General features: G+C 48.1%; 1 protein-coding gene across 4 annotated transcripts in view; it reads left to right on the top strand.

The window, feature by feature from the left end:
- MEIOB (meiosis specific with OB-fold) overlaps window positions 1-10,013 on the top strand; it is a 35,063-nt gene extending 25,050 nt beyond the window's left edge. For 3 of the 4 annotated variants that reach the window (XM_027770980.1, XM_027770979.1, XM_027770981.1), the window contains 4 exons: window positions 1,703-1,856; window positions 4,425-4,608; window positions 5,705-5,791; window positions 9,749-10,013. In XM_027770980.1, the coding sequence (XP_027626781.1) occupies window positions 1,703-1,856; window positions 4,425-4,608; window positions 5,705-5,791; window positions 9,749-9,859 (536 nt within the window). In that variant the 3' untranslated portion in view covers window positions 9,860-10,013. The remainder of the gene's footprint in view (window positions 1-1,702; window positions 1,857-4,424; window positions 4,609-5,704; window positions 5,792-9,748) is intronic. The other variant, XM_014587028.2, reaches the window with a different exon arrangement.
- The last annotated feature ends 3,397 nt before the right edge of the window (window positions 10,014-13,410 follow it).

Raw genomic sequence — 13,410 nt, 5'->3', positions numbered from 1 at the left:
CCCGCGGGGGTCCCGGGGACTCCCACACACACACACACACACACACACACACGTCCAGCATGCTGGGCCCAGATACAAGCTGCTATCAGCCATGTGGGACCTGGCCCCTTAGTCACTAAGCCATTGACACTCCCATATGGTTAGTCTTTTTTTTCTTTTTTAAGAGAGATTTTTTTTTTTTGAGAGGTTTTTGCTATAGGGCGCGTGCGCTCGCCAGACAGACAGAGAGAGACAGAGAGACAGAAAGTGAGAAATCACCCCCCAAGGGGGATGGTCACGCCGCAATCCCTTCTCCTCCATTCTCCTCTCGGGACCTTGGGCACGCGTGCACACATGCCCGGTGTGAATTTTAAGCCACCGGATCCGGGACGTTAACCGCGGTCGACTATGTGGGAGTCCAGCGACATAGCCATTACACTAACTGCTGGTTCTCAAAGAGAGATTTTTGCTATAGGGCTCGTGCTTTCACTGGAGAGTTGGAGACAGAGAGACAGAAAACGAGAAATAACATCTCCCCGAGGAGGGATGGCCACACCACGGTCCCTGCTCCTCCATTCCCCTTTTGGGAGTTTGGGCATGCATGCACATGTGCCAAGCTGGAGTTCCAAGTTGTTTGGTCTGGGATTCGAACTGCAGTCGACCATGTGGGAGTCCAGTGACGTAATCATTACACCATCTGCTGGTCCCTATTGTTAGTCTTTTAAATGGAGATGTTTAATAGACTTCTACTCGTGAAGAACTTTTTTTTTTTTTGGAGAGGTTTTTGCTATAGGGCGTGTACGCTGGCCAGACAGAAAGAGACCGAGAGACAGAAAGCGAGAAATCACCCCCCCCCCCGGGGGTGATGGCCACGCCACAATCTCTTCTTTCTCCTCTCGGGATCTTGCCCTTTTCCTCCATTCTCCTCTCGGGGGATCTTGGGCACGCACGCGCACACGCGCCCATCATGAGTTTAAGCCACCAGCTCCGGGACTCGAAGTGCGGTCAACTACATGGGAGTCCAGCGACATAGCCATTACGCTAACTACTGGTCCCGTGAGGAACTTTTAAAAGTTTATCCCCCATTTAAAAATATAAGTCACTGTCTTACTGACTTTTGAGAATTCTTTAGATATTCTGGATGTGACTTTGGTCTCCTTGTAGAGTACAGCGTCTTCCATCCTGGCTTTCCTTTTTACCCGCCCTTTTTTTTTTGGAGGTTTTGCCTTAGGGTACATGGGCTTGCTGAGAGAGAGAGAGAGAAAGAGAGAGAGAGAGAGAAATCACTCCTCGGGGGATAGCCACATTATAATCCCTTCTCTATTCTCCTCCTGGGATCTTGGGCATGCAGATGTGTGCAGTGTGAGTTTCAAGCCACGGGATCTGGGATTTGAACTGTAGTTGGCCATGTGAGAGTCCAGCAACATAACCACTACACCATGTACTGGCCCTGCCTTTTCACTTTCCAGTGGCTTATTTTGATGAGCAGAAATTTTTTACTTTAATGAAATAAAATCTCATTCTTTTCCTGTTATTGTTTATTTTTTACTTCTATGTTCGTTTAGATAATCAGTTTGAATATAGCAAAAACACTTTTTCTATGATTTAGTGTAAGCTGCCGTGTGTTCTCACTTGAAGTTTACAGCTTTTCTGTTTCAATATATATAATCCATTATAGTTCTTAGACTATATATAGAAATGTAATATTTATTTTTATTTTTAGTAAATACAATAGTTGATGTCTATACAGTTGAACAAGTAAAGGCAAAAGCTTTGCAGAGTGAGGGAAAAGCCGACCCTTTTTTTGGCATTCTCTACGCTTACATCTCCACACTGAACATTGATGATGAAACTACAAAAGTAGTTCGGAATAGATGGTAAGGATCCAAATTACTTTTAACAAATTCATTTTTATAAGAAATGGTGTTAGTAAATGTAAGACCCTATAAGAAAGCTATTCCTGGACAAATAGTGATTATGAATTTGAGAGAAATGTATCAATAAACCATACTGAAAGTCTCCATGGCAAACTATTTGGATTAAAAAAGTTTTAGGGACCAGCAAATGGCGTAATGGTTATGTCACTGGACTCCCATGTAGTGGACTGTGGTTCAAGTCCCGGACCTGATGACTTAAAACGCATGCTGGGCCCATGTGTGTGCCCAAGATCCTGAGAGGAGAATAGAAGAGAAGGGATTGTGGTGTGGCCATTGCCCTGGGGGATGATTTCTCTCTGTCTCTCTGTCCCTCTGGCGAGCACACCCGCCCTATACCAAAATTTCTCCAAAGCAAAAACAGTTTTACTGAGGGGCCAGCAGATGGCATGGTGGCTAAGGTGCTGGGACTCCCAGTGGCAGACTGTGGCTCAAATTCTGGACCTGGCAGCTTGCTTTCTAGCTTTCTCTCTCTCTCTCTGGTGAGTGCATGTGCCCTGTAGCAAATTAAAGAATGATAGTAATGATAAATAAAATGAAATAATTATTTTTAAAAATTACTATTGCTTGGGCCAGTAGGCAGTATGGTGATTAAAGTGCTGGCCTTCTACGTGGTTGACTGTGATTTGAGTTCTGGACCTGGTGGCTTGAAAATCATGCCGGGCATGTGAGTGTGCGTGCCTAAAATCTCAGGAGGAGAATGGAGGAGAGAGGATTATGGCGTGGCCGTCCCTCCTAAGGGGTCATTTATTTTCCCTCTCACTCTCTCTCTCTGGTGAGCACATATGCCTTATGGCAAGAAAAAAGGAAAAAGTCTTAAATATTATTGTTTTTTAAAGTAAGATATAGTCCACTTTATTTCTGCAATCCTAAAATGTAAAGATATAAAACTTTTTTAGAAATCTTTTTGCTATAGGGCACATGTACTTGCCTGAGAGACAGAGACAGAGAGACAGAAAGTGAGAAATCACCCCCTCCCCCCCAGGGGGATGGCCATGCCGCAATCCTTTCTCCTCCATTCTCTTCTCAGGATTTTGGGCATGCACGAACATGTGCCTGGCGTGAGTTTTAAGCTGTCTGGGCTGGGACTTGAACCGCAGTCAACTATGTGGGAGTCCAGCAATGTAACCATTATGCCACCTGCTAGTCTCCTGTCATAAACTTTTTCTTTTTTTGAGAGGTTTATGCCATAGGGCGTGACAGAGACAGACAGAGAGACAGAAAGTGAGAAATCACCCCCCAGGGGGGATGGCCATGCCGCAATCCCTTCTCCTCCTTTCTCCTCTCGGGATGTTGGACCAACATGCACACACGCCCAGCGTTTGTTTAAGCCACCAGGTCTGGCACTTGAAGCATGGTCAACTACATGGGAATCCAGCGACATAGCCATCACGCTGACTACTGGTCCCACCTGTCAGAGACTTCTAGCTGGGATGAGGAGCTTGTTCTCTACGTTAGCAGAGAGCTTTTGCTCGCAGTGCCCTGTGGTAGTATAACGACAGTGTTCAAGACCTGACTGTCCAATTAATGGTGCATATGACTTCCAGCCTCTCCAAGGTCAGGGTTCGTACCTACTTGCATAGAAATTGCTCTCTGGGATCTTAGCTAAATGTTATTGCCAAAGTCTCCCTGTGGGTTATTTATTTATTTATTTTTTAAGATCCTGGGTTCAAGAGGTTACAGTAATTTTTTAAAAATAATTATTTTCTTTAACTTCATTTATCATTATTATTATTTTCCAGTCTGGGTCAGAGAGAGACAGAGAAAGAGAAGGAAAGTGAGAAAGCAAGCCACCAGGTCCAGGACTTGAACCACAGTCAACCATGTGGGAGTCTAGTGCCTTTAACTACCATGCCACCTGCTGGCCCCTCCCTGTGGGTTTTTGTCATGAAAATTTTTATTGAGGTAATTTTAGACTCACATGAAGTTATAAAGGTGACCTCCCCCTGTGTCTTTCGCTCAATCCCCCCAGTGGTAAGATTTGGCAAGGTATTTTTACATCATAGACAGAAAACTGACCTTCACTCAGCACAATGGTCTTGCGCACATCTCCCCAGATTTCCAGGCACTCATCTGTGTGTGAGCAGCTGTGGAACTCAGGCTTGCCGGGAAGATAAGACCAGCACAGCCACCCTAACTGGAAGGGCATGACAGAGCGCAAGGCAGCGCTGAGCAAAGCTCTGCCCGTGTTCCAGGAAGGGGAGGAGTGTGGTGGTGTGGGGAGGGAAGCCTCCAGCAGGGAAATGAGCCCGCACTGGAGCTCAAGGGCAGGGCAGGGACCCCAGCAGAGGAGATGGAGGGAGGCAGGACAGTGAGAGGACAGGGTACCCGGTTTCAGGGAAATCACAAGGAAACACCTGTGCATTGTTTCTTCTGTTTTGTAGCCTGACCGCACTGAGCAATCAGTTAGTGCCTCACCTGCGGGCTTAGGCTTTTAAGTGATAATTTTGCTAGCAATGAAATCTGTCACTTAGGGCTGCCACATTTTACCACTGTCCTTGTCTCTCCTAGTTCCAGCTGTGGCTACAAAGTAAAAGAAGCATCTGAGCCATGCACAACTTGCAACCGAGATCCTGCAGAATTTAGATCTGCGACTCTCAGCTTTGACATGCTGATTGATCTTACTGACCACACAGGTACCCTCCACTCCTGCAGCCTCACGGGAGAGGTTGCTGAGGAGGCGTTGGGCTGCACGGTAAATACCAAAAGGGAAGAAATGTATTGAAGTATTTCCAAATTGAATTCTCTTCCCCAATAATACAGGTTATTTTGGTGAACATTTGATAGAAATTCGTCCATAAGGAAGTCTGGGAAAAATTCCTCTTGATTTAGACATTCTGGTTTAGTGAATAGTTGCACGCTGTGTATTAAAACCTTAGTCAACAGTGACTGCTATGGGTAATAACTGAAGGTTTTAGAGGGCTGTGCAAATAAACATGGTATTTTACATAGTCAGGTAGCCATAGCTAGAGCAACATGCTAGAGATGTCAGTCAGTCAGGGGGGCTCTTCCAGAAGGAGGCTTTAGAGATGTTTAACCTACTCAGCCTTTTTAAATTTAATTTTAAAAATTTATTTATCTGTTTGTTGTGTCTTTCAAGCTGCCACGTCTGGGACTTGAACCATGGTCAGCCATGTGGGAATGCATTGCCTTAACCACCATGCTACTTGCTGGTCCCCCACTTAGTCTTACAAGTCAGCTGTGAGTCTTCTCCCTGGTCTGCAGCTATACAATTTAGAGATTAGCACATGTATTTGTCAGTGGGCACTGGCTTTTTATTGTTAAAAGCCAGCTTATGAAATTTACCACTAAACTCAGATTTCTGTTTCCACCTTTTTGTTTGTTTGTTTCCACTTTATTGAGAGGTTTTCCTTGCTGAGCCACTCTATTCGCTTTAGAGGTTCAGTTGATAGCTTTTCTTGCCTTATTTCCTGTATCAAAAGAACTGAACTACAATTGTGCTCAATAAAATCCTATTTGGGGCCGGCTCCGTGGCCTAGTGGTTAAGGCAGCTGGATCCCACATGGCTGAGTGCATGGTTCAAGTCCTGGCCCTGGCTGCTTGAGAAACACATGTGCACTCAAATTCCCAAGAGGAGGGAGAGGTGGAAAAGGGATTGTGATAAGGCCATGCCCCATGGGGGCTGCTTTATCTGCTATCTCTGTCTCTCCCTCTAACATCAACGACAAAAAAATTCCCTTTCTAGTGAGCTAATTAAGTTCCACATTGTTGGCAAAATGAGTCATCTATGTAGACTTGAGAAGTAATTTGTCTGATTCTTTTTCAACCAGGTAAATGAGTTTCTTGCAATGACAGATGAACAGAAAACAGCACTAAAATGGCAATTTCTTTTGGAAAGAAGCAAAGTATATTTAAAAGTTGGTATATTTACAGTACCGTGTTACCCTCTATATTGAAACAATGGAAAACTTACGTAAATTAAATTAGGGATGTTTTTATACTTAGGTAAATATAAGTTAGGGGTTTTTTGTTTGTTTGCTGCCATAAAGGCAGCACATGTGAATCCCACATGTGCTTGTGGTGGTTGCGGGGAGAGAGAGAGTGAAAAGTTACTCCCCAGGGTGGGTGACCATGTTGCAATCCCTTCTCCTCTATTCCCCTCTTGGTATTTTTAGGCATACACACACATATGGTGTGAGTTTCAAGCTGCCGAGTCTGACCAAAACCACAGTCAACCATGTGGGGATCCAGCACTTTAACCACTATGGCACCCGCTGGCCCCAAAGAAAAGTTTAAAACATATTAATGAGCACACGTTCCACTAGTAGGCAGAACAATGTCAGCTCAGGTGATGCCGCCTTTAGAAAATGATGTGCGGGCCAGCCCTTGGCCTGGTGGTTAAGATGGCTGGATCCCACATGGCTGACAAGGTTCACGTTCTGACCCAGTGGCTTGAAAAACATACTGGAGGCAGGAACAGCAGGTGGCGTAGTGGTTATGTCACTGGACTCTCACATGGCCAACTGAGGTTTGAGTCCCAGACCTGGTGGCTTCAAAATCACACTGGGTGTGTGTGTGTGCCCAAGATTGTAGGAGGAGAATGGAGGAAAAGGGATTGCAGCGTGGCCATCCTCCCCAGGAGATGATCTCTCACTTTCCCTGTCTCCATCTCTCTGGTAAGCATGCACCCCTAAAGCAAAAACCTATTAAAAAAAAAAAAAGGAAAGGAGAACATACTGGATGTACATATGTGTATCCCCAAAGTCCCCAAAAGAAGGAGAAAGGATTGAGGTGTGACCATGCCACATGGGGGTGCTTTCTCACACTCTCTCTCTAGTGAATGTATATGCCCTTTGGCAAATTAAAAAAAAAAACACATAAACTAGAACCAACAGATGGTGTAATGGTTACGTTGCTGGACTCCCACATAGTCTACTGCCGTTCGAACCCTGGACCCATCAACTTAAAACTCACGCCGGGCGCGTGTGCGTGCGTGCCCAAGATCCCAAGAGGAGAATGGAGGAGAAGGGACTGTGGTGTGGCCATCCCCCCCAGGGGGTGATTATTTTTCGCTTTCTGTCTCTCTTTCTCTGTCTCTCTGGCAAGCTCACATGCCCTAGAGCAAAAACATCTCTTAAAAAATAAATATTATAAAAAGTAAATAAAAAATAAACAGTGGGTATTGATTAGAGAATGAGAATGAAAGAGGCAGACACCTCAGAATTACTATGAAAATAGCTTTGATCTGGGACCAGCAGTTAGTGTAATGGCTATGTCGCTGGACTCCCACGTAGTCGACCGTGGTTTGCGTCCTGGACCCGGTGGCTTAAAACTCATGCCAGGTGCGTGTGCGTGCGTGCCCAAGATCCCAAGAGGAGAATGGAGGAGAAGGGATTGCGGCGTGACCATCCCCCCTGGGGGGGTAATTTCTTGCTTTCTGTCTCTCTGTCTCTCTCTGTCTGGCGAGTGCATGCGCCCTATAGCGAAAATCTCTCTAAACAAACAAACAAACAACAAAAAAACCCAGAATGTGTCATTTAAAAAACAAGAATGTATGGGCCAGCCATAGTGTGGTTGTAAAGGCAGCTGAATCCCACATGGCTGACTGCATGGTTTGAGCCCAGGACCTGGTGGCTTGAAAAGACGTCCCAGGTGCTCATGTGTCATGCCCAAAATCCTGAGAGGAAATGGAAGGGATGGCAGTGTGGCCATGCCCCAAGGGTGCTTTTTTACTTTCTCTCTCTCTCTCTGTCTGTCTCTCTCTGGTGAGTACATATGCCCTATAGCCAATTAAAAGAAAGAAAGAACTTACATTGCTTGGCTAATATGTTAAAAACAATGTATTTTTTTGGAGAGGTTTTCGCTATAGGGCGCGTGCGCTCGCCAGACAGAGACAGACAGAGAGACAGAAAGCGAGAAATCACCCCCCGGGGGGGAGGGCCACTCCACAATTCCTTCTCCTCTCGGGATCTTGGGCACACATGCACACGTGCCTGGCATGCCACTGGGTCCAGGACTCAAACCGCGACCAACTACATGGGAGCCCAGCGACATAGCCATTAGGCCAACTGCTGGTCCCAACAATGTATTCTTATATGCATTGAACATTTTAAATATTCATCATGCCTTAATTAAAAATAACACCTACTTAAAATGGTTCTTTTGGGTTTCAAAGAGAGGTATTCATTTTAATGTTTTCAAATATATAGTAATATTATTATGTCCCTATAAATCTGATTTTAGTGTTAAAGAATTATTTCCAAAAAGAGTAAAGCCTTGAACACTCATTAAAGATTTAAGTCATTAATTACTGAAGGAATCAGTAAGTTGCGGGGAAAAGGAGAGGTTCAAAGATAATCAGGGAAACTAGGCACGTACGTGGGCAATCAGAATCACCGAAACTTTTGCTTAAGATGCAACAGTGCTCTCTCGCCCAGGGTGGAAGCGAGGCATCTCCACCAGGTGAAAGATGCGGGGCTTTCCTTTCCATGAGCCAGGGTCATGTGGTCTCTGCGGGCTCCCTCCAGCCGCAGTTACAGACCAGCTCAGCCGGTGCAGTGGGCAGTGCAGACCTGCTTAGGGGCAGACCACTCTGAAGGTACTCCCACCAGCACGAGACCTGGGAGCATGCCTTTGAGAGAGTGCCCAGCTACGTTTACTGGCCAAGGAGTTATTTGTAATTTTTAGAAAAGAATGATTATTTCTTCATGTATTTGTATTTGACCAAGAGAGAGAGAGACAGTAAGAAAGCTAGCTGGACTTGGGCCGCGGTTGGTCACATGGGAGTCTGCTGTCTCAACCGGCACCACCTACCGACCCTCCACTGGCCATTTAAAACGTTCCACAGTTCTTTCCAAGGCGAGTACACTTTCCTCAGTCTTTGAAACTGAACTGGTGGATGTGTCTTTCTGCTCTATATTAACTAAAACGCTAGTGGAATTGCTTTGTAAATGATATGAAACAAGATAGTGTTATTAATAAATTGTATTGGGACCAGCAGTTAGCGTAATGGCTATGTCGCTGAACTCCCATATAGTCAACCGCAGTTCGAGTCCCAGACCCGGTGGCTTAAACTCATGCCGGGCGCGTGTGCATGCTTGCCCAAGATCCTGAGAGGAGAATGGAGGAGAAGGGATTGAGGTGTGGCCATCTCCTCTGGGGGGTGATTTCTCGCTTTCTATCTCTCTGTCTCTCTGTCTTTCTGGTGAGTGCACGCACCCAATAAGAAAAAAAAAAAAGAAAGAAAAAAAATTGTGCCACCCTGTCCTGTAGTTTCATATCATGTCACTGGTACAGGCTAATGCTAGCACAGCCATTGGTCGGGACATGCTATGTCCTTTTTCTTTTCTTTTTTGACAGATTTTTGTTATAGGGTGTTTGTGCTCAACAGAGAGACAGAAAGCAAGAAATCACCCCCCAGGGGACGGCCACACTGCAATGCCTTGTCCTCTATTCTCTTCTTGGGATTTTGAGCATACATGCGCACACGCCTGGTGTTGAGTTTTAAGTCGCCTTGTCCGGGACTCGAACTGCAGTCAATTATGCGGAAGTCCAACGATGTAACCATTACACCATCTGTTGGTCCCTCTATATCCTTTTTCTATAAGTTGAGGTTGGAATCCCAACTCTCCGACCTGAGAGAAATGTCAGGCACTAGGACATGGGTTTTTACAAAATGACCGTCAGAAGTTCGATCCATGGTTTCTCGGCTGCACTCTGCCTGAGACCAGAACACTTTCTGTTGGCGTAGGAGTGTGGCTGAAGCTTACATTACATCTGTAAATGAGGCTTGTGCAGCTGGTGGTGATCGTTGGTTTTGACATCATCTACAATTAGATAGTAAAACTAACCCTCTGCCTCTCCTTTCCCTGTAGTTTGTCTTGTCACAAAGAGCACGGGCCGGACTGAGGATTAGCGTCCTCGCCTGTAAACTTGCAGATCCTGTTGAGGCCAGCAGGAACTTGTCTGGACGAGGGCGTGTTTAAACCACATATTACTTTAAACTCTAGAAAAGTACAGGAGTTGTAACTCACTTTAAAATGGAATATTGGTTGGAAAATTATGGACAAAATTGTGTTTTGTTGCCGTCCCCTCCTGCCTGGAAGAGATGCACAAGAGTTAATAAACCCGTTTGTTCTTCCACGCAGATGAGGATGCTTTCTTTCCTTAAGCCACTTTGCTCTGTCTCAGCTCCCTGGGGAAAGCTAGACCCTGAGCTACCACTTAGCTTTTGCAGTGGCTCGTCATCTCACAGGTCACTGTTGGGGCTCCCTGGACAGCGGCGGGGACAACAGCCGTTGTGGGCAGCATTGGGCAGCTGCCTCGGCGCCACAGAGCAGTCTGACCTCTCTCCTGGGATGACGCTCTGAGTGACCAAGCGCCAGCATAGGCTGAGTCAGCAGGGAGGAGACCAACTTCTTAAGGTGCGTGGGCAGCTCCTGACTCTCAGAAGCTCTGCAGGGGCCGCTGCACAGTGTTAGGGCGACAGCCACCCTTCGCCTCAGCTTTATCTGCTGCTAGCTCCTCGACTTGCTTTGGCACAGACCCCTGCTTGTGAAGCCCCACCACTAACACAGCTCTGACATACACCGTCTGGAAGGCTTGGCCTACGTACGTTAGGTCTAGCCCTTCTGAAGGCTGCGCATCATTTGCCGCAGGGCTGGGAAAAAGTGAGTACGTGGGACTTGCACAGAGCTGCCGTGGGACTTGCACAGAGCTGCTGTGGAGAGCTTACCTGTTCAGCGAGGCGTCCTCTGGCTTTCACCTTGTACAGCCACGGGGAGGGATGGGAGCTGCCCCAGGTGTGTCCTGGGGGTGGTTCTGTGCCACAGGAGAAAGGGTTGGGCCTTGCTGTACAAAATGGGCCTGGTGAAATCTTCCCCTGCCCCTCCAGGAGGAGAAAGGGCTTGCTGAGCAACGTGAGTCGTGAATGGGCGGTGGATAGGCAAAGGAGGGTGAAGAAGGCAGGGGCTAGCCCAGGCACTGGGCGAGGGGCGGGGACAGGAGGCAGGTGGGCTGAGGGCGCAGCCAGCACAGATTCCCACTGGGTCTGTGCCCAGAACTCGGGGTGAGGAGGGACGTGGCCCCAATGGTGCGGGAGCTGGCGCCCTGACCTGTGGCAGCGGGTCCCCAACACTGGGCCTGGGCTCCTCCAGTGCTCGGCCTCACAGCACTGGCTGCTGTGCTGCTGGCATCAGGTGCGGGATGCCGATGTTCTCGCAGCGGGGCATCAGCAGTGCCAGCTCCTCAGCCCAGCCTGGAGCCCCCAGTCTGGCATCCCAGTGCGTCCAGGTTGTGCAGAAAGTCGTCCTTGAACATGGTCAAGTGCAAGGTGGCATGGGCCCTTTTTCCTAGGCAATCTGGCAAAGTATCGAAGTTCTAAAGTACAAACTATGTAAGCCCTTTCACCTCTAAGTTTTCCTCTGAGGAAATGAACAAGGGCCAGATGATGGGTACTTGTATCATTGTTCCTAACAGCAAGCGTCTGAAACCTGTGCGGCCTGAACAGGGCTCTCCAGTTTCATGGGGCTAGCAGGCGGCACGGTGGTTGAGGCACTGGACTCCCACGTGGCTGACGGTGGTTCAAGTCCTGACCTGGATGCTTGCTTTCTCACCTTCCCTCTCTTTCCGTTTCTCCCTTTCTCATCTCTCCCTGGTGAGTGCATGTGACCTATAGCAAGTCAAATAATAAGAGTAAATAAAATTAAATTAATAAAAAACAAAAACAAAAAAGGGATCTCCAGTCCCACCCAGACCTCCTTTACAGTGTGAATTAACCCCTCAGCCCCTTTGTCTCTGCTTTATTTGTAGTAGCCCCGGAGTATACCGCTAGCTCCTTGCCTCCCTGCCATTCCAGGGGCCTGCTTCGGGTCACAGACTCCTCCCTGTAGAGCCCCAGCACTGCTGTCAGCTTGTGGGTCTGGACCAATCTCTCAGCTTCTGTGAGGCCAGAGAATCGCCTGGAGAGGTGAGAGCGCAAGGGGAGCAGATTCTGGTGCCCACAGACTCCGCTCCAGAGCGCCCTCGAGACCACCAGCACCCTGAAGCTCGTCCCAAGCTCCAAGGCCACTTTTTAGAGCCTCTCCCTTTCGGCTTCCTTCACTGTCCATCTCCCGAGTGCACTCCTCAGTGAGTTACCGGAACCAGGTCTCCACCTTAGCTCTGCTTCCGGGGCGCGTGTTCGAAGCTACAGCACCAGCAATGACCATGCTCACCTATACTCACTGGCCTGGAAGATGTTCATGATGTATTAAAGGGAGGTATGATGCTCATATTTATAAATGCCCAATGAACAGGCTTTTTAAAAGACTTATTTCAACTTTATTATATTCTAATTTGACCAGAGAGAGATGGGGTGGGGGGCTGTGAGAAAGCTAGTCACCAGGTCTGAGATCTGAACCATGGTTGGCCATGTGGGAGTCCAGCGCCTTTAACCACCATGCCACTTGCCGGCCCGAAATGAACAGGTTTTTAAAAAGCACTGGAAGAACAGCCGTCAAGTCACGTGTCCTCTGTGCTACTGTGTGCAGAGTGTGCTCCTCAGTGTGATGGCAGCTCCTTTCCTTACGGGAGAACGGCCCTGTTCTCAGGAGATGCCTGTGAGGGGGCAGTGCTTCCTGCAGGCCCCTGCACAAGGGGTTTCCAAGATGAGGGGTGTGCGTGCATGAGTGTACATGCACAGACGAATGCCCACACAGGCTGTGCCCCACAGCGTAAGGCACACGTAGCTGGGACCAGCGGGTGGCGGGGCGCTCACGTTTCTAGACCCCCACATGGCCGGCTGTGGTTCAAGTTCCAGACCCAGTGACCTGGAAATCATGCCCGCTGTGTGTGCGTGCGTGCCCAAGATCCTGGGGGAGAAGGGGAAGGGGTTGTGGTGTGACCATGCTCCCTGGGAGGGTGACTTCTCACTTTCCCTCTCACTGTCTCTGTCTCCGGCGAGCACGCACGCTCATGGAAATGTGTGTTATGAAAAAAACTATCTGTGGGCTTCAACAATTTTTTGCACCATGCTAAACTTGTATTTAATTCCACTTTTTTCATAACATTTTGAAGTCTTCTGTACAGAGGACAAACAGCAGATGTTGACAATAGCTGAATGTAGTGAAGGGCACATGGAGCTCACTGCATTAGTCTTTCAACGTCCTCATAGGCTTTTATTCAAAATAAGACGCTAGGGAGAGAAGGATCTGGGTGCTGGGGTTACTGGTTGTGGTGACATCAGGACTTCTATTAGCGTCTCGGTTCTGGAGTCTTACACCCAGGGCTTTGTGTGCCACATGCACCAGCCCTGTGGTGCTGTTGGGTGTGTGTGACAGAAACTTGTCGCACCACTAGGGTGAGCAACATCGCCCCAGAGGTGCCGTGCACTCCCTGGGTGCTGGCTTAAGGCTGCCCTACCCCACTGGGGCTGCACGCCAACGCTGCCCCTACCCCACTGGGGGCTGCATGCCAACGCTGCCAACGCTGCCCCTACCCCACTGGGGCTGCACGCCAACGCTGCCCCTACCCCACTGGGGGCTACCCGCCAACACCG

Source organism: Tupaia chinensis, unplaced genomic scaffold (genome assembly GCF_000334495.1).
Source record: "Tupaia chinensis unplaced genomic scaffold, TupChi_1.0 Scaffold000178_1, whole genome shotgun sequence".
NCBI lineage: Eukaryota > Metazoa > Chordata > Mammalia > Scandentia > Tupaiidae > Tupaia > Tupaia belangeri.
Note: the sequence above shows the minus strand (reverse complement) of the source record. Positions and strands in the feature narration are given on the sequence as shown.